Consider the following 25,042-nt stretch of genomic DNA (forward strand, 5'->3'; position numbering starts at 1 on the left):
TTTCATATCAAAAATCTTTAACTCATACTTCGGGCACACAATTAGAGAGACCACGAACTTGAGCAACAAAAATGATTACGTCTTTCGTATATTTTCGATTTTAATCAGCACAATAGATACATTTTTGCACTTGTTCACTTTCACTTATTGTGTTCTTCTTTTTAATAAGGAGAAATACACAGCTCGCGTTCTTTCATTCCGTTCCTGCCGGATGCGAGCACTCGACGAATTTGTCGCTTTCCTCGTGTCCCCAGTCGGACCTTTCGGTACTTCGGCAATATTCTACTGATCGTATTTCTTTCCCTCTGGCATTTACACTGTGGGTCTCTCGAATTCCAGAGGCACCTACTCTATCCGTATCCTGCTATCAGCACCATTACATTCTGTTCAGATTACTCCACACCGACATACACGTGTCGTATCAAGACCGGAAGTACTCGACACTGAAGCTTACTTTACTGCTGGTGCCGAGGCGGAGAGGACACGAACTTCCTTTGACTGTGAGCTCAAACACTGACAACCAGCATAACACAAACGAACACTAGTGACTGTGAACCCAACAAGACAGAATGACGTCGGTTCTCAATCGTCTGCTGAGTACACTAAAGAAAATTATTGTACAGTTGTGTCTGTTCCAGCTTCTGATACAAGGACATTGACTGAAAGTTTTGCAACTTCTTCAACCTTGTTTTTGAACCTATTGACTGCTCAACTCTTGAACTATATGGTGCGTGGTTATCTTTAATGAATCTGATGAGAAACTGCTTTTCTCTCTCTTTTCGAAATTTTTTCCCACTGCGTGTTCCATCAGTTAACATAATAGAGGGAAGTGGTGCCCATCAGCTGCCTGTGAATTGTGTAAACAACATTCTGTGTATTACAGTACGGTAACTGTCTACGTATCATTTTTTGGGACAGAGACTGACGACTGGCTCAGCATTTGTCTAGGTGAGTTATGAAAACTGCCTAAAAATTTCACGCCTGTCGGGCAGTGCAGCAGACTGACTGTAGTTAATCTGCTGTACGGATTCGATATACATCCAGATCGCCTCCCTTATTTTGTGCGCCGATCGAATAATGCACTTCTTTTGACACAAAAAATATAAATATCTCCTTTAATGACCTGTAATAATTTCCTATCGACAGTTGGACACTGTTTTCACCTTTCTCCAGTTTATCGGTGGTGTCTAATATTAACTCGTACAGGAGTTGTTTTATCCGCCATCCCAAACGTTTTGTGCTTAACAATAATTTACTTTTAACCATTATTTTTAAAAGTCTGAGAGACTTTACAGAAACATTATCAGAATTGGGCTCAAATACTTCTTCACAGCCTGCACAAAGAAAGTGTTACGATGGTGTAATGAGAATACATATACCTCTCTGCTTGTACACCTTGCTGTAAACAAGTACATTTCATACAGTTTCAACAATAAAGTAAATATACCATATAAAACAAAGTAATAAAAATCTTTTATTGTAAGCATTTAGGTGTACATGTGGTACTTATGGAATAACACAGTGCACACTTACTTAAAAAAAATTGGAACACTTAAAAAATAAAATTCAATAATCAAAAATAAAATTTACTGAAGTAAATGGTCAGCTCCTTTAGAAAGATTACCAAAAATGTCTACAATATAAAGCAGATTTTTCAATAAGACATCCAATTCAATAGAGTGTGTAGAGAACAAAGTCTGAGTGTTACTTCGTGAGCATCTCACCTCGTTTCACTGACAAAAGAAATTGTTAAAATGATGCGAATGGTGTTATGAAGAAAAAGCACGCCCCAACTGCTCCCATCACCTCCACAAGCTCACTACGGACCCACCGTTTAACCCACGAGGTCTGATCAAAGAGTAGCAACTGTTAATATTGGCAGACTGTTAGCTGAATCAGTAAGTACTACAGCAACAAAGGACATCTACGAAACGACTCATTAGTAACCACGTACTGACAATACTATATATGACGAGGCTGGACAGCATTTACAAAAAATTCCTCAGATACATATACAGCTGTTTTAATGACAACTGTACTGCAGAAATATTCTCAAGTGACAGGCTGTAGACTGCGCAAAATTCTACACACTGTATTCAGCTCACTTCTACGATTGTGTGTTAACGCAATAAACAAATGACAACCTACATTCAGCTCCTTAAAAATAGAAATAAAAAAAACTTAAATAAAATGAGAGAGGCGGCAGAGGAACATGCTCGTCGAAACACTTATACGAGGAGGAAGAGGGGGCAGCATGGAGGGGTGGGGGTGGCGGCAACAGTTCAAACACTCCACTGTCTCCACATAAACATGATAAAAGTCACCTATGAGGTACTTTCAAATTATAAAGGTGGCAAGGCTAAAATACAGGGAGCGAAAGGCTATTAACAGTTTGTACAGAAACCAGATGGCAGTTATAAGAGTCGAGGGGCATGAAAGGGAAGCAGTGGTTGGGAAGGGAGTGAGACAGGGTTGTAGCCTCTCCCTGATGTTATTCAATCTTTATACTGAGCAGGCAGTAAAGGAAACAAAAGAAAAATTCGGAGTAGGTATTAAAATCCATGGAGAAGAAATAAAAACTTTGAGGTTCGCCGATGACATTGTAATTCGTCAGACACAGCAAAGGACTTGCAAGAGCAGTTGAACGGAATGGACAGTGTCTTGAAAGGAGGGTATAAGATGAACATCAACAAAAGCAAAATGAGGATAATGGAATGTAGTCGAATTAAGTGGGGTGATGCTGAGGGAATTAGATTAGGAAATGAGACACTTAAAGTAGTAAAGGAGTTTTGCTATTTGGTGAGCAAAAAACTGATGACGGTCGAAGTAGAGAGGATATAAAATGTAGACTGACAATGGCAAGGAATGTGTTTCTGAAGAAAGAAATTTTTTAACATCGAGTATAGATTTAAGTGTCAGGAAGTCGTTTCTGAAAGTATTTGTATGGAGTGTAGCCATGTATGGAAGTGAATAGTGGACAATAAATAGTTTGGACAAGAAGAGAATAGAAGCTTTTGAAATGTGGTGCTACAGAAGAATGCTGAAGATTAGATGGGTAGATCACATAACTAATGAGGAGGTATTGAACAGAATTGGGGAGGAGTTTATGGCACACCTTGACAAGAAGAAGGGACCAGTTGGCAGGACATGTTCTGAGGCATCAAGGGATCACAAATTTAGCATTGGAGGGCAGCGTAGAGGGTAAAAATCGTAGAGGGAGACCAAGAGATGAATACACTAAGCAGACTCAGAAGGATGTAGGTTGCAGTAAGTACTGGGAGATGAAGAAGCTTGCACAGGATAGAGTAGCATGGAGAGCTGCATCAAACCAGTCTCAGGACTGAAGACCACAACAACAACAACAACAACATGAGGTACGTGTGGACTGCAGACACAAATTGTCATAAACACAGAATTCTCAATATAATATCAATTTATAATGTGGCTTAAAATTCAGGACACTTAACTTACGAACAATAACCGATACTTTACACTCAGTATTTCCTTTCAAATAAATAATAGGGGCTGCAGTATCTATCTGAAGCACACTCACATTAACTCCACGGCACCAGTAAAATGTTTTCCTCTACAATGACTTCTTCTAGTAATCTGACATGCAACTATACAAATTTGTCCTGTATAGATTTAGTAACAAAAAATATAACAATAATGAAATGAAGTGGATGTCACGGTACTTCCGAGAATACACGAATGTGACATTCAGGAAAACGATTTTAAAAGACTGACTGCATCACCTAACACTGACAGAGAGAATTGGCCCGTCATCTCACCGGTTAATTTCTGGGGAGGATTGCCTCGTATCTGTACGGAACTTCTGTATCTACCGCAGTATCAGATATCATGCGGATTGCTAAGTGTGGAAATCCGTAGGTGAGCTTTTCCTAATCACGTTACAGGAGAGCAAACTGCACTATTGCCGCCATCTAGTCTGTAGTCTGCATCCTGCCGAACACGGGAGTGACATCTGTGCCAATTATCCCACTTCCGAGTGTCGGAGAAAAAGTTGCGCCTATTTGAGATTTCTTTTACGGATCTAGGCATTTTAGAGTTTTTCACTTTCTTTATGTACACACACTAGGATTCAGTTCATAAATTCCTTGTGTAACCAATCAGAATTTCTATTTTTTCCAGTCTTTAGACACTTGAAGGTGTAACTACCATTCTACGAATTGTTCTCCATTTTATGAGTTTGGGTCTTACAGGAAAATCAGAACTACTTTAATTTTACGTCTCCTTATTTTCCACGCAAAGCACTGGTCATACTAGTCTGGGTAGATAATCCTGAAGAAATCCTCCTTTCGTTTTCAGCATGCAAACTGTCAGTATGTGGATCACCTCTGTCCCAGTACTCTTAATTTGCGATTTGTGTACGTAGTCTATCTGGTACGAGAGTCTGCAAGTTTTATAAAACACAATGTGTGTGTGTTCCCACCCTCCAGTGTCGTAAAAAAAGGGTGCAGTCATGGTCTTACTGCCACACTGAGTCCTATCTGATTTATTCATATGACTTCTTGATTTAAGGTGACACGACAGTCAGTCATACGTCCTTCCAATCTTGTCATTTTTTATCTCTCTCTCTCTCTCTCTCTCTCTCTCTCTCTCTCTCTCTCTCTCTCTCTCTCACACACACACACACACACACACACACACACACACACACATTCTGTGACAATGACACTACAATGATGTTTCATGCTATATGAGAAGAGAGCACTGTGTAGTTCTGTTCATTTGTATAGAACGAGACAGGTGAGTAAGGTTATCAATTACAGAACACAGTAATAAACTGCCAAATGGCAAAGATTGTATAACGGCCCAGAAGAGCAGAATGACAAGTGAGTGAATATGCACTACGTCCTGTATTAGATAGTCACCTACAATACGATTCACGATAGCACACCGAGTGAGGAAGAATACTTTGCTATACTCCTGACTGCTCCTTTTGGAACTCTCATTTATACGGCCACCTACTGATCAACATCTTATCTGTAAGATGAGTAGTCAGTTCAGGATTCCCACTATTCCTATTTTACTCGTAACTTCTGTACATTCTCATTACTCGACTGATGGAAAGAAGGAGAGAGTCAAAAACCTTTTTCGTACGAGCTGAACTGTTTGTGGAATATTAAGAGGCTCGTGTCAGAATGCGCATTTCGAACGAGCTGAGAACAATCTAACGCGAGAAAGTGAATACACCTACCAGACACTACATTAATTTAGATATTCTATTTCACTTGTTCTCCGTTCGCTCGAAGAATTTTAAATCGACTGCAAACGTCTGACACAAAAAATAAAAATAATGTTTACGAGGACAATCACACCCAAAAATAAAAGTGAAAGTACGTAAAAGAAGGTGGCTTCACTACACTGTCTACACATCGAGAACCGTAAAAAGAAATGAGAAAAATAACAGGTGGATAAGCAGACCTGGAAGTGGTAGCTACAGTGTTAGTACCGAGTGGAGTGCAGAGCAAAGAAAGCACACTTTGACCAGACCGAGTACACCGTGCGTGCGACAGGAGAGCAGAGCGATGCCTACGTCGGGACGCCGGGGCGCCTGTGCCGCGGCCCGCTGCTGCGCCTGCGGGGGCGGGGGCGGCCGCGCCCGCTCGTCCAGCAGCGGAGGCAGCAGGGCCGAGGGCGTCGGAGGCACCGGCCGCGCCAGCTGCTGCTCCAGGGACGGCACGGTCACCGCGGAGGCGGAGGTCGGGGGGAGGGGAGCCGCGGGGGCCGCCCGGCCGCAGCCGCCTCCGGCCGCGCCCGCGCCGCCCGACGCGCAGCCCGCGTTCTGCAGCAGCTGCTTCAGCAGCACGTTCTGCGAGTCGTCCGCGGGGCGCACCTGTGGCAACCCCGCTGTAGCTGTCGCCGTCCGAACGAGACGAGAGGGACGGGTGGCCCGTTCCGCAGCTACCTCTGAAAATACTCTGCCTCTCCTCGGGAGCGGACCCCGTTCCCGTCCCTCTGCGAGGCAGAGTACATCGAAAACTGGCTCCTCTCGCCGGCTGAACGTGCGGCTACTTCGAAACCGTGCGCTCGACCTGACCTCCCGACGTAACACTGTATGTACTTTTTCAGATACGAATGTAGAAGTGAGAATACAAATTGCGCACCTAGTCTGGAAATATACTTGTACGTCGGTCGAATAGCTTTACGAGGTGAGAGTTCGACACTACAGAATTAAAAAAACTTCCGTTACTGGTGAGTAATAATTAAAAAGCCGTACTAAATTAAAGTGTAACCCGTATTAGGCCCGTATTGTAAATGAGGGCAGACACTACACATTAAAATCACTAGAACACGTGCCCTCCGATAAAAACCAAATAGTAAAGCAAAACAAAGAGGTGGTGACAGAAACAAAACGTTAATTGAAATCTGGGACTGAGAGATAGGTAAAAAAACGAGTGTCCGTTATAAAGTATTCGAATAAAGTCGACAGAGGTAATTCCGACTAGTGTATCGGGGAAACACGGAACCTAAGGAAAATAACATGCGGTACAAACAATGTATAGAAAAAGGTAGTGGACACAATAATTAAGAATCACACAGAAAATGCAGACAAACTGAGACAGTAAAGATGAGGAAAGAAAAGCGGCAGACTCAAGTGTGATGTCGGTGAGGCACTCCTCCAGTTTCCTTCTTCTCTGCTGTAATCAGTCAATGAAAACAGCAGTGCTTAGCTCAATATTCACAGCTGTTCTCGTTATGCACCTCTCACTATAGTAACTGACTGTAAAACCTAGAGTTTTTATATGGTGGCTCAGCTTGTAAGTAAACTGTATGACTGTCAAGCAAGAGAAATTGCTGGATGGAATAAATACAATATGGACAGAGCAAATCGTTAGTCACCACACAGAAGTGGTCTCGAATTGCAGAAATGTATAGTGAAAACTTTCAAACGAGGTCTTTCCCCTGAAATAGAAACCACACAAATGCACATTCACACAAATGCAACTCTCAAATGTGAGTATTGTCTCCCAGCTCCAGCACCCTGAGGCAGTGCCCACATATGTGTGAGTTGTGTGTAGTTTCTATTTCGGAAAAAGGCCCTTGTCCGGAAGATTAATATTTTAACTGTCCCCCCCCCTCCCGCCCCACTGTTTCTGTATGTGACTCAGTGTCCCCTTTATGCAGTTAGTACCAATTTATCATTTCCACGATGTTATTGTGTGTCTATGAAGTAATTTAAATACGCAAAAAATATGCAGCACTACTACTACTATTGACATTTTTTCCTATATCTGTTTAAGGATTCAGCTTTCATGTTATTACAGTAATTACAAGTATTTTAGAGTGCAGTATTTGCAGAATTTTTGCTGTGGAAACTCTATAGTTTCCTTCATTTCTGCACTTCAGACTAAATTATGAGAAGACACTGATAAAAAAATGAAGATTACAGGCAATGTGCACGTAACACGATTTTTAAGTACACATTTGGAAAATATACATAATTAACACAGTACGACTGCTCACATTCCTTATTATCAGGGCAGATGGGGAACTGGAAATGTGAAGAAAGACTTACCAACAACTGCATCAAACTGCCATTGCCACTGACATGGGGAAAGCCCCAGACCCAGCAAACCAACTCGGCTCACATTTGGTAGGTCACTTATGAACCACGTCAAAAATAATTTGTGAAAAAGACTTAGGTAGATAAATGGTGGTATAGGTGCTTAAGCAATAGTTGTAAGAGTTTCTTTTCCAGGCAAGGGTGGGACACGTATTTTAAGAGTTCTCCATTTTTGTAGTACACAAACAACCTGCCAAACATCAGCCGAATCAGCTGACCGAGGTCCGAAGCCGCTCCCTTGTGAAAAATTTTAGAAAAGTGTGAAATTTACATGTACATATATTACACAACTACTTACCAATGACTGTGATTGGAACACTAACAGACTACGTCTCAAGAAATATAAAAGACAAACGTTCTGTTTTCAAAACTATGACCCATGCCTCAAAAGTGAGGTGAAGCACAAGAATCTGAACTGCTACAGGCGGAAGTTGTTTGCAGCCACAGATGCCTGAATCTCGGTGCAATCGGAAGCTCGAGTAAACCACTGGTACTCCTCTGACACCCAATCTTGCTAACATACTCAAAAGCTATTGACCTTTCAAGAAATTCAGTGGAGTTGAACATACGTGGGCATAAAATGAACTCTACTGTAAAAAATACACTGTTGTCCATTAGACTGTAACACCAAGAAGTGTAGCGAATAACAAAATTCTACTATAAAAAACAGTCACAGCGTGCAAAATGCTTTTTATTAACTCGAGAATGACACACTTCACCTGGACAGAGTGTCATCAGGTCACCTCAAAATATGAGGACAATAACATTACATTCTGTGTGGTCCTATTCCAGACTGCCATAAAAGCAAAATAAGCTCGAATAACCGATCGAGTAAAATTATATAGAGGAACATTAAGTAGCTCGTGTTGAAAAAAATCAGAAATTTTCTGTCAAAAGCAAAGTCAAGAAGGCATGATATCGAATAAAATGTACTAAAAGGCAACCTATACAGAAAAAAATATTAAAAATTAATGAAATAAAATCGCCGGGATCAGGCAGGAGCAGAGAACGAAGGAGAAACCGAAAAATGGATATTAGGGAATGTGTGCTATGCCACAGCTAAACTCTTCTGTGGTCAAAATATAAGAACAGTGTACACCACCTCTAACAACACCCAATATCAATACAATCATAATGAGTGTTCCCATAATGATAAATATGCTGCTCTGGTATATATATGCTCACCTGCTATGAATGTCAAGCAGCTTATATTGGCCCAAAGGGAAGGGCTTTTAAAACTAGGTTTCAGAAGGACATGGAACTTAGGGGTTTTGCTCCATGCTCCCAAAGGATAGAGGCTCAATCCGCTCGAAGAGAGAGAAATTCTTTAACGTTCACACGATATGAAAGATATATTACTCAATAACCAGTTATCAGGCAAAAACCAGGTTCTCTCACGATTTTATGTTTCCCATTTTTAAACAATTTGTTGGTTTTAGCTTTTTATTACCAGCATCTTGGTCACTTGTCATGTGTATGCAGTTGTATTTTATCTTTTTAGCATTGTTACGTTTTAGCTATTACATATTTTATTTCATTATTCTTTCACACTGCTTTTGAGCAAAAGGGTTTTCTGTGCCTCTGCACAACGCTTTTGATCTAGCACAATCTGCATTGTGTATATTCCCATATACTCTATTACATTTTTATTTATTTCTTAATTTATTCATTACTATTTGAATTTTATGCCCACTGTTATTACACTGCACACTCGAAGGCAGTGCCACGTGGCAACTGTCATTACTACTAGCCCAATATTTTGCACGACCTCCTGTCATTCGTACGTACACACTATACGTGTACAGACAGGCCTCCGGGGTCGTTTTAGCGTACAGTTACGTGTAGAGTTTGCATGCGAGGTCCCGTTCTGCCCTGCTGTGCCTGTCGTGCCTCCGCGAGGTACTACGCATTTTTCAGTTTCTCCTTTGTCCTCTACTTGTGCCTTATCCCCATGATTGTATTTCACTGATGTTTAATATTTGTTTCCATTCAGATTGCCTTTTACTACATTTTATTCGGTGTCTGTCTTCTTGACAAATGCTTTTTGGCAGAAAATTTCTGATATTACAATGTTACATTATGTTTGTGTATATAATTTTATTCGATTGGATTTTGAAGTTTATTTTGATTTTACAACAATCCAGAAAGGACCACGCCACATTTACTGTAATGTTTTTGTCCCCTTATATTTTCAGATAACCTGAGGATGCCTTATCCGTGCAAAATGAGTCATTCTCGAGTTAATTCAGAACACTGTGCAACCTACAACTGTTTTTTAAATAGTAACAATAGAAGGTTGCTCTGCAACCACACCAACATGGAATGATATAATTTTTAACATAATTTTCCTCTTTGTGGGTAAAGAGTACAGTGGGATAGCGTGTACGTCACTCAGTGTCACTCTACATTAGAGTTCACCGACTGAATGGCCGCGAAGTGCCGAAGCACCAGTCTCTCGGCAACTCGTGAACGGACATTTATTTGACGAGTGAGGCACGTTTAAAACATTCTGGTCGAGGCGACAGTCGAACACTTCCAGCAGCGAGGCAGATCGGGACGGCACGAGCAACGTGTCGTCGCAGGTTATCTTCTCGAAAGGTACCGTCACAGAGACCTTGACGGTACAGCACAGTACTTGTTAAAAATTTAACGGCCAGCACAAAAATTACTGGCTACGCGAAATGAAGGTGAACATGTCATCTAGCCAGCAGCACCCAGTGCCGTCACACTGGGTACTTCTATTGCCACGTACCGACCCATTTCCCTACTCGAGGTACGTGACGTAACTGTACGATCCTCGACGCCCAAGTGTTCGAAATGCACATCGCGTCGAGCACTTGTACCTCTCGCGCGGTATAAAATACGGCTCTCCTGAACTCGTCAATTCGATACTCGCACGCTGTGCCTTTTTTATGTCTGTCACACACCGTCTTCACTAGGTTGCAATTTTGTACACAGTCTTCACTGTGTTACAAGTTTAATTGCCAGCTGTGTACTAGTACAGTATACACCACTCACACATTTCCTACAGAGAATTTGAGTTAAGCAACTGTTAATTTGCCAATGAGATCAAAATTATATAACACACAATATCCCCACTATCACTTCAACCGTAAAAGATGCAAAGTTACAGAACAGTTCAACTTTGCTTCCCCCCTCCCCCTTTCATAACACAGATATATGTTTGAGGTGAATTTTTTGACTGGAACTGTGTCCCGAGTTCTGTAGTATCACACTGGGTTTAAGGAGAACATTCCCGTGTGTTTCTGTCATCGTTCGTAATGGAACACTTTTTATGGGAATGTTCAGCTGTGTACATTTTCCATTAAAAAGAATGTAAATATTTCTCTCATTTTTAACATGTTTACACTGAACCAATCCTACTAACTGAGACAATACTTACGCTAATAAGAAACTCAGATTGTTGAATATTTACAAGTGAGAATTAATGACATTTTTCCTTCAGCACTCCGGCACCTCAATTTGAATTGCTCGAACATGTGAAGACGTCAGTCCCCAAGTATTTTATGAACAAACAGTATTAACGGTGTTGTCATTGTGGTCTGCAAGCTGTCTCGTGCAATTTATCTCGACATAACTACTGCCCTCTAAACCTACTGTAATTCCTTAATGCCTCCGGGTGTGCCATTATCAACTGATATCTTTATTTTAGTTGAATTGTAACAAAAAGCTCTTCCCTTCCCAATTCAACTTAATACCTCTAAATCAGTAACTCAATCTACCCACCCAATCTTCAGCATTCTTTGGTAAAACAGTATTTCTAAAGCTTCTATTCTCCTCTTCTCAGTACTTTTTATTGTCCACCTTTTACTTCTATATGAGGCTACACACCAGATAAAAACTTTCAAAAAATTGTGCCAAAACATTTAAACTTATATACCAATCTGCATTTGCTGCCCAAATAGCAAAACTGATCTGCTACTTTTAGTGTTCCACTTCCTGATCTAATTCCCACAGCATCACATTATTTAACTCCCTCAGCATCACCTTATTTAACTACAATCCATCACGCTTGTTTTACTTTTGTTGTGATCATCTTATATCTTCTTTTCAAGAAATCATCCATTCTCTATACAGATTGAACAATATGGGGAACAGCCTATAACTCTTTCTCAGTCCCTTCTCAACCATTGCTACCTCTTCACATCCTCTGAGTCTTACAACTGTAGTCCGGTTCCTGTAAAAGTTGTAGATAATCTTTCACTCTCCGTACTTTATTCAGAATTTCAACAGATACAGATGTAGGTCTGCATTTGTTTAACTTGCCCTGCACGCTCCTATATTTCTTCAGAAACCAACCTCATAATTGACGAGGTCGGCAGCTCTTCATCTCCAAGATTGGTCTCTTCAAACAAACTTTTCCATTCTTCTGTAAATGATGTATGTCGGTATTTTACAACTGTGACTTATTTAGCTGACGGTTCAGTGATAACCACATATGTATTAGCTACCAGAGAATCCCTCTTTCAGTATCGTGTCAAATTGTTCTTGCATATCCTATCTCCGATTTCACCTTCATCTACCTCCTCTTCCCTTTGCTGAATGTCTTTAAATAGTATTAACTAGTAACAAAAGCTGTGGTTTTGAGAACTGTTCATTATTTTCTCGTCGACACGAGAAACCAAAACTCTACCTAAGGAATACGACTACACACATTCTCAAACTGCCACGCCCTTACGTGCAGTGCGACACACTCGCCTTACCCCCGGGTGGTACTTGCAGCTGGGTGGCGGTTGTCCAGAGTGAGGCTCCGCCTTCGGCTGGTAGAGGAGCTGCTGCTGCGGCTGCGGGGGCGGCTGGTGGTGGGGGTGTTGGTGGGGAAGGTGCGGCACCTGCGACACCAGCCGGTCCACATCCGCCGGCTCCGTCTTCACCGTCACTGCGGGCGGGTACTGCCGAACATAGAGAGGGCGGTCCTGGCATACGAACGCTCGGGCTACTGTTACTGTCTGATGAGCGACTGTGTTCTACGACAGACACCGTCGCTAGTGTGAGTCGGACTTACCGTCATGTTTCACTACCTATTAGACAATCGACTATATAACTAAAAATGTACATGTTTGTACAAAATCTTAAATCTCTGACAGTTCTTCACCGATTGCTTGGAATTTTTGACACAATGCTGCATTCAAATACGCACATATTTTTATATACCTACCAGAGCGCCACCTTAGAACATCTAAATATATGGGATACATAAACAGGAAACATTGTTACCAAAGTTCTTGACCAATTTACATCAAATTTCTACAGGACACTCTAATAAACATCCATATGGACTTAGGCTATATATTTTTAAACAATAATGTACAGGTTTTCTGTTAACCAAATGCCAGAAAGAAAATGTTGTGTTGTGCTCCTCGGTGAAAATGTGCGGTTTTGTTTTCTTCCTCACAGTAGGTTTTAACTATGGCAGCAGGGTGCTTAAATCATGAGAAAAATTGTTTCACCCGTACATATTCTTTTGCATTATGTTCACACAAAAACTGACTACATTACAATGTGCTGTTTTGTTTCTTCATTGTAGTCTATTTCCATAGAAAACAAATGTATTTATGGCTTATGAGCTTAGATTAAAAAACTGTGAAGGATTCTGAATTTGCGATAACAATAAACAAAGTTCAAGATCGGAGAGAAAGTTGGAGTAGATGGACAGAGGCAGAAAATGGGGCGGGACAATATGGAGAAAGGGGGAGGGGGCATACAGTGGGGGAGGGGGGAATCAGAAAGTATATCGAATTCCCACGCATATTTAGCAACTGCGAAGGAATGCTGGGTTCACTGGTTCTGGAATAAAAATGATACTCTTTCCTTCATGGGGGACCACAGTCATACAGAACTTTCTGAAAGAAATTTCTGTCATTTGGTCGTTAACTGTTCGTTTATTTTACATTATCATGATTTCAGCTTGTGAGCCATTCTCCAGTACAAGTTGAAACATTAAAATATATGTGACCTGTCTGTCACATGTCGTCGTCGCAAAAACATATTTCTGGTCTTATAAACCAGTCATCGTATCACGTATAGAAGATACATAGTACGGCTGACACTGTGCACAGTGAAAAAGCATTAACACAGTATGACATAATTAACAGTCAGTATATTTCTGCGACCTGTATTTGTCACATTTATTCATAAAGTGACATTAACATATAAGATACATTGATATGTTAATGTCAGTTCACAAATAGACATGACAAATGGAGACTGTAGGAATATACTGAGAGTTAAATATATAATACTGTGAATTAATGGTTTTTCACTGCGTACAATGTCAGCCATAATCTTCAATACACATGGTGTCCCATTTATTTTGACCACACTACATAACTGTTTGTGCAGATGCGAATTACAAAATGTGTCAAGCATATGTTCTTTAGCCGTCAGGGGGCACATCAATCAGCACGATTACCTTCGTTGTAGCTTTGCTTTTTACAAAGATATGAACAGCGGTACGACTTTTTAAAATAGTACCCTGTATCTTTTATTCACTAATTCCTTTCCTCTCCTAAGGATATATTCAGAAATTTATCACAGTGTACCATTCACTGAAACACAACATTATTAATTACATAACACAACATTGACATTGTTGCTCCAAGCACTTCGTGCACGTACTCGGGGTAATAGAAGACATCCATGTGCTGACATTGACATAGGACAAATGTAAACATAAGTAGAATGCACACCCGTTATTCCGTCAACCATCGTCAGTTGTAGAGTTGTGTGAGTAGAATGTACACCAACAAAGAGAAGGTATGGGTACATTTAGTACAGTAGTTTAGTCCTTTTAAATAATGTTGTGTTGAGTCGGAATACAGTAAAGGCTGTCCTTACTACAAACTGCATCAACATAAAGCTTCTTTTATTGTTATTGTTGAAGGTAGGCGAAATGCTACGCAGGTGGCAGAACTGTACAGAGAGCAATATCCTGACAAGAAACCACCTTCCCGACTGATGTTTTCTCATCTTGTGATGTTTCGGGAAACGGGAAGTTTCGACTCACGACAACGCGATCATCGTAGCAGTCCCACAGGTGAAGCTGCCGAAGTTACTGTTCCCACTTCTGTTGCTATGAATCCACATGTGAGCACACGACAGCTCGAACACGAGTTTGGCATTCCTAAAACCAGTGTACATTGGATTGTTACACATCACCGGTTCGATCCTTACCGTGTACACCTACATTGAGAATTGCACGGGAATGATTTCCAGACTCGTGTACAGTTCTGTCAGTGGGCACAGCAGCAAATCCTCACCAACCCGAACTTCTTCTCCAATCTTCTATTTACCAACGAATGTTCCTCTTCAATCAAATGACAGGTAAATACAAGGAACACGCATTACTGGTCCAGCGACAACCCACGATGGCTTAGACAGGTGAAACATCAGCATCAATGGAGAGTTAATGTCTCGTGAAGGATGCTTGGAACTACAATTATTGGCCCTTATTTCATCAACGGTAGTCTAAATGGTACAGCGTATGCCAACTTCCTAAGATGAATTCTTCCTCTTCTTCTGGTGAAGTGCCGCTAAGAAGCAGAATGCTTATCTGGTATCAACACGATGCATGTCCAGCATATAATGCCATGCATGCGCGTCATGTTCTGAATCGAAGGTATCCTGCCAGATGGATTGGTCGAGGAGGAACAGTTACTTGGGCTGCTAGGTCTCCTGATTTAAACCCTCTGGACTTTTTTCTTTGGGGATGCATTAAAGATGTTGTCTATCGCGATATTCCAACAACTTCAGAGGACGTGCAGGAACGCATCGTGCTTGCTTATAATTCTCTTCAGCAAGCATCACTGGAAGCAGTAAATAATTCTTTCCTTCAACAAGTGCAACAGTATATCGGTGTCCAGGGTCACCACTTTGAGAACCTTTGAATGATCTACTCCTTGGCAATGGTACAGGAGAGTCAAAGTTAATTTTGTGTTATGTTTTTACTTGGTTTTCATTTGTTTTCTGAGAACTCCAGCAAGTGGACAAGTATGTGATCCTAGGCTCAAAGTCAATATTGTTTTATGTAATTAATAATGTTGTGTTTCAGTGAATGGTACACTGCGGCACATTTTTGAGTAGGTCTTTTGGAGAGGACATGAATTACCGAATAAAAAATACAGGGTACTATTTAAAAAAAAGCAAAGCTACAACGAAGGCAATCGTGCTGATTGATGTCCCCCTGATGGCTAAAGAACATTTGCTTGAAACAATTTGCATCTTGACAAACTATTATTTAGTTTCCCCCTATATTGCACTTCAACCTCCCCTGAATAATTTGTCACACTGTCTTGTCAAGTGGAGGGGCGGGTAGTAAACTTAAATATCCCCCCCCCCCCTAAACATTTATCCCTCTAATTTCCCCCAGGCAGCTTAATTCCCCCTAAATTTACGAGGAAATCCCCCAACTTGGCAACACTTCCTTGTAGAAAGAACAACGCTAATCACTTTGCTAGGAACGACTGTCGACTACTCCTTGTCCACAATAATTTTACGATTGCACTGATGCTACCAGAAGTGGAGGAAATTGGCACTGATTGAAAGATATTCATTTGTCTCCAAAAGCTGCCAACGATAAGTTCCTTACTTCCTCGTAGATACGAAGTGCGAGCTACGCCTACTGCCGCTCCCGACAGCCACCGCACGAATCTTCCAAGTTAACATAGACGAATAGCAGCCGTACATTGTCATCCACCGATATATCGAAGGGGCAGGATTTTCAAATAGTAAGGAAAGTATTGAAACTGCTCTGAAAATCGTGAGATCGGTCTTCACAGTTGGGAGATCGGGAGGAAGAAGGAAAAATCGGGAGTCTCCCGCTTAAATCGGGAGAGTTGGCCTGTCTGTCTACTCGTTAAGAGACGTAATCTTATGTTTAAAATTTAACGCACTACAACAAGTATTACATTTAGAAACAGTGTGTTTGTCCTTAGCCAGCATAACTTGACAGTATACAGATACACAGAGTATATTCTTACAGCATACGGGAACGAGAGCGCTTAGCGATTTCCGCCAAACTTTACACACAATTTCAAAATTTACAAAATTCTTTTCTCGCTTGCAACAGCCACGAAATGATGAAAAGAAAGAAGTTTATCACTTATTACATTCTCGCCGTTCACACAGTTGAACTTCGGCATCAGATACGGTGACATTTATATTTTTTACTACCGACAATATTTGCCTAAAGTATCTACACACGGCGTGTCCCATGAGAAACGGTCAATATTCAGAGATATTACAAGAACGATGGTTCAGAGCAAAAAGGTCCGGAAAATATGGGCTCTAAACTGTATACATTAAGAGCTATGAGCACTTGGTCAGTAGAAGAGATGTGTTTCACATCAGCAAAGGTGAGCAAGTCCTCATAGCTCTTAAGGTAAGCTTTTTAGAGCCCTTTTTCACTAGATTATTTATTTATTTATTTATATTATTATTATCACTTACATCACAGAAGTTTAATATTAAATGTTAACTCATTTGTAAAGTAATAAGATGTCTGAAGATGTTCTACACAAGGCAGTTCAACTTTTTAAAGAATCGGTGGTTTACTGGTCCTATACATGACGTATCTCAGATTTTCGTAGGTGGCTGAAAGAAAATTTTAATCCCGTGTCTGCTTAAGATGTGTACAATTTACTCAATATTCCTTTATATAAGAGGAGGCGTGCCGTTTGTTGATATTGTGTTGTATTGTGCCAACAACTTTGGCTAAAGGATTCACTCTGCAATGGGTGGAAGTAGGCACCTGATATTTAGAGACTGTACAGAAGTATGTCCTGTACAGTACACAACACTACATGATTTACATCTGTACAAGTCAGTTACCTTTATGGCAGTTGGTCGTTTTACTAACGAGGATAACAGTGGATCTTGTCATAAGATTGGATTTGCACAGAGAATTAATGTGACACGTGCACCGAGAACATTTAATACGACTAATCTCTTGTGAGAGACATAGTGGTCGTATAACTTTCCACGTCTCAGTGACAGCAAAACTGCTTTATTTGGCAAGTGTAGTAAGCTAAGGGCACCACACACATTACTTTATGGATAAGACAATGGTCTCTGTGATCACTTAGAATATTCTAATTAAATTAATTAATTAATTTTGATCAATAAGGTATGTAAGGAGTTATTCAAATGAAGTATCACAACATACAGCGAACAGCACAGAACCGGACAAACACTGACATAACAGTAAAATACACAAACACAGAGTTAGGTTTACATACAACTTATGGTGTCCCGCAGGGTGGCTCAGCAGCGTGATCAGTACTACTTTTAGCAATTAACATTTCAGTAGCAGTGGCTTTCCTTTACAAGAGTGTAGATGCTAGCTATCATAGTATTTCCTTCAAAACTGCTGGGGAACTGAATTTTCTGCCTCCTGAATAAATAATCTCCTTTCAATCCCTAGAGATATTAATAACTGTTCCGCCACCCCCTCCTCCCATTATATTCCTATCAACTAGCAACCAACTGTTTACAAGCAAATAAAGGAAATACTTTTCTTTTTCAAAGGATCACACAGCAAATTTAAGAAACAAAATACATCTGAAGGCCACACAGTATACCTGTTTTGGCGAATCCTCTTGCTTGATCGAAGGTTTTGCATAGCTGTGCACGAAAGTGGTCGCCGACTGTTGGTACGACAGTGGGGGTGGCGACGAGTCTTGCAGGTGGTATCGAGGTGACGGTGTCGTCGGCGTCCTTGCGACCGGTGGTGATCTGCTTTGAGTATCAGATAATAAACAGTACATAAATCTCACTAAAGCGGAAATTTTTATGAGGAACTCTGTCCCTGAGAGTTTTTTAGGATGAGAATGAAAAACTAGCACAAATCGTGAGAACATTCGTAAGAATATTTATCATCACTCAAAATTTCAGAAATGTAAGAGTTACTAGTAGAAGGAGAAGTATAATTCTGGGTCACAGTAGGGCATCTATACTGTAATAGGGGCAGGGGGCAGAACTCAGTTATCGACAATCTTCACTTGATAATGCTGCTTTAATTATCTAATTAACTAAATCAAATTTCTGATTCTTTCATGTTCTACATTTTTCTGACCTTGATCAAATTCATGGGCAGTACTTAAAAGCTCTGTTTGATTAGTATATTGTCACCCACTATCTACATATATTCGAAATACAGATAATATTTTCTAACAGTTTCTACTGCTTGTTTTCCTCTACATTTTGATATACTTCACCACTGCCTCCTACAAGCCTACACTTCGGGGTTCTCAGTGGAACTAGAAGTTTCTTCACAATCCTCTCCAATATTTCAAATTTATCGAGATACACAAAAGCCTACGAGACACAGTGAAAGTGTGACACAGTGTTAAAAATGTGAGGTGACCCAGAAATCTAGCCACAAACTTGCCCTTCCACTGGCGACATACAAAATGTCAGCACCGTAACGTGTCACAACGTGCCGAAGAAATGGGAGACTCATCTGTCGTTTGTGGGTCTGTTCGAGTCCATTAAGATGCCACGTTTGCCATACTGTGCACTGCCCACCACACACGGTGACGTCTCAAAGCTGACAACACGTGGCGTGAAGGCAGGTGTGTGACTGAGGATCACCACGAGTGGGAGCCGGTGCCCCACCCGGGGTAGACGAAGAGAGGCAACACTCCTAGTGCTGTGTCATAACACACACTTTTCAGTGGTCTGTACTCCCTATTGAATCCTGAAAATTCACCCAAATCCATTTGCCGTACCATCCCACTTTCCTACGCCTCGTGGTCTCACTCACTTCTGGGACCGTGTAATGATACGAAATATTAGCACTAGCAATTTGACTCCTGCCACTAGTGCAATCACCGGTAATGACAAATTTCTTTAATTGACTATTATGCCATACATTTCATGTTTTCCACAGGGTTTTGATTCTTGTCGTTATCATTTTATTTCGTACGAGGTGAGCTAGTGCTGCGGCTGGAGGGTTTGTCCTCCGCATTGGTACGGCCTGGCCACTGTAGCATCTGCTGCACAGACCAAAGATGCTGAGAGGAAGAGCTTTGTGACACCTCATAAAAACTGTTATTTCTTTTTATCAAAAAATTATTGTTAATTCAAATTAATGATATCAATATAATGGAAGGAAACATTCCACGTGGGAAAAATTTATATATAAAAACAAAGATGATGTGACTTACCGAACAAAAGCGCTGGCAGGTCGATAGACACACAAACAAACACAAACATACACACAAAATTCAAGCTTTCGCAACAAACTGTTGCCTCATCAGGAAAGAGGGAAGGAGAGGGGAAGACGAAAGGAAGTGGGTTTTAAGGGAGAGGGTAAGGAGTCATTCCAATCCCGGGAGCGGAAAGACTTACCTTAGTGGGAAAAAAGGACAGGTATACACTCGTACACACGCACATATCCATCCACACATACAGACACAAGCAGACGTATTTAAAGGTCTTGTGTTTGTTTGTGTGTCTATCGACCTGCCAGCGCTTTTGTTCGGTAAGTCACATCATCTTTGTTTTTATATATAAATTATTGTTAATTGTTTTTTTAGATTGTAAATCTTATCACAAAAGTAATAAATCTTATTAATTAGTTCCATCAAGCAAAATTTAATATAGATAGGTAAATATATTATACGAGGGTCACTCCAAAAGAAATGCAGACTATTTTTTAAAAATCCATCTTTCATTTTACATGTTTGAAAGTTTTACAGTGTGTAGATCATCCTTTAGGAACAATATTTTCATTTTTCCACATGATTTCCATCCCTCTCAACTGCCATATGTCATCTTGGAACCAGCGCCTGTATACCCTAACGGTAAAATTCTGGACCAACCTGTTGGAGCCACTGTTTGGCAGCGTTCGCAAGGGAGTCATCATCTTCAAACCTTGTTCCACGAAGAGTGTCTTTCAGTTTCCCAAAGAGATGATAGTCACATGGAGCCAGGTCACGACTGTAAGGCGGGTGTTTCAGTGTTGTCCATCCAAGTTTTGTGATTGTTTCCATGGTTTTTTGACTGACATGTGGCCGTGCATTGTCGTGCGACAGAAAAACATCCTACTTTTGCCGATGTGGTCGAACACGACTCAGTCGAGCTTGAAGTTTCTTCAGTGCTGTCACATATGCATCAGAATTTATGGTGGTTCCACTTGGCACGATGTCCACAAGCAAAAGTCCTTCGGAATCGAAAAACACCATAGCCGTAACTTTTCCAGCAGAAGGTGTGGTTTTGAATTTTTTTTTCCTTGGGTGAATTTGCATGATGCCACTCCATTGATTGCTTCTTCGACTCTGGTGAAAGGTGATGGAGCCATGTTTCATCACCTGTCGCAATTCTTCCAAGAAATTCATCTCCACCATTCTCGTACTGTTCCAAAAGTTCGCCGCATACTGTTTTTCTTGTTTCTTTGTGAGCCATTGTCAACATTGTGGGAACCCGCCTGGCACAAACCTTTTTTAATGCTAACACTTTCAGTATTCTGCAAACACTTCCTTCCCCTATCCCAACGTAGCATGACAATTCGTTCACTGTGATGCGTCTCTCAGCAGTCACCAATTCATTAACTCTCTGCACGTTGTCTGGCGTGTGTGCAGTACGAAGCCTGCCGCTGCGAGGACAGTCCTCAATATTGCCGTGCCTACTTTCATCACATAACCTGCTTGTCCACCAACTAACTGTACTTCGATCGACAGCAGTATCTCCATACACCTTTTTCAACCTCTTGTGTATGTTTCCCACTGTCTCGTTTTCACAGCACAGGAATTCTATGACAGCACATTGCTTCTAATGAACATCAAGTGTAGCAGCCATCTTGAAGACATGCTGTGACAGCGCCACTCAGGGAACAGGTTGAACAAAGTTTGAAAACAAGCTGGAAGCATGTATCTACACACTGTAAAACTTTCACACATGCAGAATGAAAACTGTATTTTTACAAAAATAGTGTGCCTTTCCTTTGGAGTGAGCCTCGTATTATCTGTCTACATTATAATGACATAACAACAAAAACAAAACTGTGACTAAATTCTTTACAAGTTAACTGCCTTTTCTCCAATTGAGCCTACTATTTTAACAAAAATCTTACAAGAGAGAACCAATATAACAGATTGTTATGGGCACATGAGCTCTGTTCCACTTTGCCATGTATGTCTTCCATTTCCATGCTGTCATACAGCAATTCTATCTGGGCCGTGTGGCCTCGCCTGGGAGCTATGAGTTCCTCCGATTTCCAGTTTGAGTGGATGTGGACACATAATTTGGTACTGTCATAAATCTTCTTGCATATTATACGTACCTTTCATACACAAGAAAACTATTTGACATTTTATATTTGGAAAAAAAAAAAGAGAAGAAGAAGAAGAAGAAGAAGAAGAAGTAGTTTTAATGTGCTCTTCTGTCTTCATGAGGCTGAACTGCATTTCTACATTTTCTGGATTATAAAAATTACACAAATAACACCCACAAATTCTGTTTGTATTAATAAACAGTTTTCCCCCTACATTTACAATTTTAGTAGTTTTTTTTTTTTTTGTTTTTTCCTCCTTTGCGCGTTCACTTTCCTTCAATGACTTCATCACAGTTTCTGCTCTTTTTCTCATTAAATTATTTATTAGACTGTATCCTGTCAGAACTTACTTTTTCCAGTCACTTCCTCCCTTCTTCCGCTGAAGTTTTTCAAATCAACATAAGGTCCAACAAAGCATAACCTTTGAAGAAACATAAATTTGAAAAGACTGTTGTCACTATAAAAAGCATTCAATTTCGTTAGAGGAAATATAACCCCCTCCTCCCCGCACGCGCGCGCCCACACACATACACACACACACACACACACACACACACACACACAGCAGTTATGATGCATGAGAAACCTGGCACAGTTTAACTCACACAGCATTTATTTGTACATCCAGGGTAAAAATACTCGTCAGCATGGCTCAGATTAACAGCCGAACTACTGGCAGAAAGCAGCAGTCAGCCACTGCCAACTCTGCAGCAGAAGCTTGGGTGATCGCGGAATTTCCTCTGATTACTCCTTGGGCCACTATTCTGTGCAAAAATTAATACTGTTGTATGAAAGTTTTTTTTAATATACTGATGTCACATACAGTTCAGAGTTGAGGTTTTGTACAAGCACCAAGTAGTTCCGATACATTAAAAGCACCAAATAGTTCAGATACTTGAGAAATGTCAAGGAAGATTTTGTCTTTTGTCTCTTTACACAAAGAGAAAAACACGAATACTGCATTTCCCTAAATGAGAAATAATGGTGTGTATGTCCAGTTCTGTTTGAGAGTGGATTGGTAACATCTAGACACTGCTCCATTAGTGGAGAAAGGGCTGCTACAGTGAAATGTTAAACAGCCACGACTTCAACTGACCACTGGTTCAACGAGGACTGCAGTCTTTTCTCCACAAACGAAGCAGTGTCAGGAAGTTACCAATACAGTCTTAACCCTAGAAGTTTACCACAGGCTCATGCTAACCCTAGAGATTTTTTTCCTCCCTCCCAATGCGCCACTGCGCACTCATAGTACGCTGCTATCAATGTGAAACCTAGTGGAGCACAGATGTTTGAAGTTGTGAGATATCGTTTTTTAATTAATTTGACAGAAATATTTTTGAAGCGTTACTGTGACCCTGGAGTACACACTGTGTAATTGTTCTGTTGCAGGTATGAAGATCATTTATGCGAAAAGGAAAGTAAAAATGAATTTTTACTAACTGAATATTGCTATATAGGAAACACTGTCAGACGAACTCAGTTATGTAAAGCAATGTAAGTGACTTTCATGACGAAAGTGATTCTGAAGCTGCTACTCCTGCAGAAGTTACGGACTACGGCAAAACTGATCAGTCTGCCGAATCTTCAGACATCGATGAAGAAAATACAGTCAAAGAGGTACGAATGGTCCTTACTGGAACACAGCTGTCCCTAACAGAACGTATTTGTCAGTTGCCAGTAATACTGTAATCCATATACCAAGAGTGTGGAATTAATGAATGAATAGATTTATGAATAATTGAGGACAACTTAAACTATCCATTTAATATGTGTATTTCATTAAATGAATAACATGTTCGTCTAATTTAACTGCAAATGCAAATAGAGTCTTCAGATTCAGATCACTTTCAAGTTTTTTCATTGGGAATTTTATTTAATCTTGAGTTTTGGATGCATTAAAACTAATATAGACTGAAAAAGTACATGAAAGAAATGAAATAAAATGAGTTTAATACATGAGGGTCCAATTTCATTATCAAATATTCTATTTTCAGGCAATTTCTCCAGAAAATAATTCAGGGCCACTGTGACACTGGGGTACACTTCTCGTGACTATTTCACAGCATTAAGCAAAATTGGACCTACGTCTCTTCATCTCTCGTGTACGGTTTCGTACTTATTTTATTTTGTATATCAGAATGACATAACATTCTTACCCAAATCAGAGAGTAGAAGCAACCAATTAACACAATTCTTAATGAGAAGAGCCTCAAATAGTGGGAGACCTGACACGAAGTGTAACATTTGACCACCGGTACCGGTGCGTTCGCGGAAAATGGCAACGGTCATACGTTTCTGCAGCTACCTACCTGACGACACCTCCATACGTGTTGACGGAGACGTATTGGTGCACTGCAGAGCCGGGAGACTGCTCGGCAGAGCGTGGCTGTTGATGGACCGGCGACGACACGGCCGGCATCTGCTGCAGAGGCGATGGCGTCGACACGCTGCGCGAAGTCACAGGGGCAGCACCGGCCCGCTGCAGCAGCAGCTGTTGTTGTTGTTGTTGTTGTTGTTGTTGTTGCTGCTGCTGCTGCTGCTGCTGTTGTTGTTGTTGTTGTTGTTGTTGTTGTTGTTGTTGCAGTGGTCTGTACGTGGGCGGTGGGACGACGTGGTGGTGCATCTGAGGGCTTGAAGTCGGGACCTGCAGATACGTACGATGAAGTTTGTACTGTCTTTGTGTCAAACTGTTTCGAGATAAGTGACTACATCATACACAAAATCTGCAAGGTGCTTACTCGGCACTGTGAGAATTACTTTAGAAATAAAATTTTCTGCAATAACATAGAACTCATCTTTTGTTTCCCAAATACAAAACTCTATCACCTGTTTATATATCCCTGGACCGTTGTGGAGTTTCCAGCTCATACATCAGTACTAGTAAATCCAGGTACTTTCCCCCACCCTTTAAAAATTTGCTAGTGAGACTGGGTTAGATTTCACCATCCAGTGCCAGCAACTGTCATCTACCGGCAAGCTAATTACATACAATTTGCTAAACATTTTGTCGAACACAATGTCTGTGAGGATCACAATTTGTAAAATTGGATAAGCCTACATGCCATAAGCAACAAATATAGGTGCCAGATGCAGAGTTCACCCCAGTCAGTGGTGCAGACCTCACTGTTGCGAGCCCGTGCAGTATATAGTAGCCGGTG

At 40.8% G+C, this 25,042-nt stretch overlaps 1 protein-coding gene across 1 annotated transcript in view; it reads right to left on the minus strand.

The window, feature by feature from the left end:
• The window catches only part of LOC126428342 (histone-lysine N-methyltransferase 2C-like), a 440,767-nt gene that overhangs the window by 119,845 nt on the left and 295,880 nt on the right, over positions 1–25,042 (minus strand). Inside the window, exons 55-57 of the mRNA XM_050090275.1 lie at positions 24,194–24,528; positions 18,190–18,346; positions 12,316–12,504 (exon numbers count right to left, since the gene is read on the minus strand). Of these exons, the coding sequence (XP_049946232.1) occupies positions 12,316–12,504; positions 18,190–18,346; positions 24,194–24,528 (681 nt within the window). The remainder of the gene's footprint in view (positions 1–12,315; positions 12,505–18,189; positions 18,347–24,193; positions 24,529–25,042) is intronic.

The sequence above is a fragment of the Schistocerca serialis genome, chromosome 12, assembly GCF_023864345.2.
Source record: "Schistocerca serialis cubense isolate TAMUIC-IGC-003099 chromosome 12, iqSchSeri2.2, whole genome shotgun sequence".
Lineage (NCBI taxonomy): Eukaryota > Metazoa > Arthropoda > Insecta > Orthoptera > Acrididae > Schistocerca > Schistocerca serialis.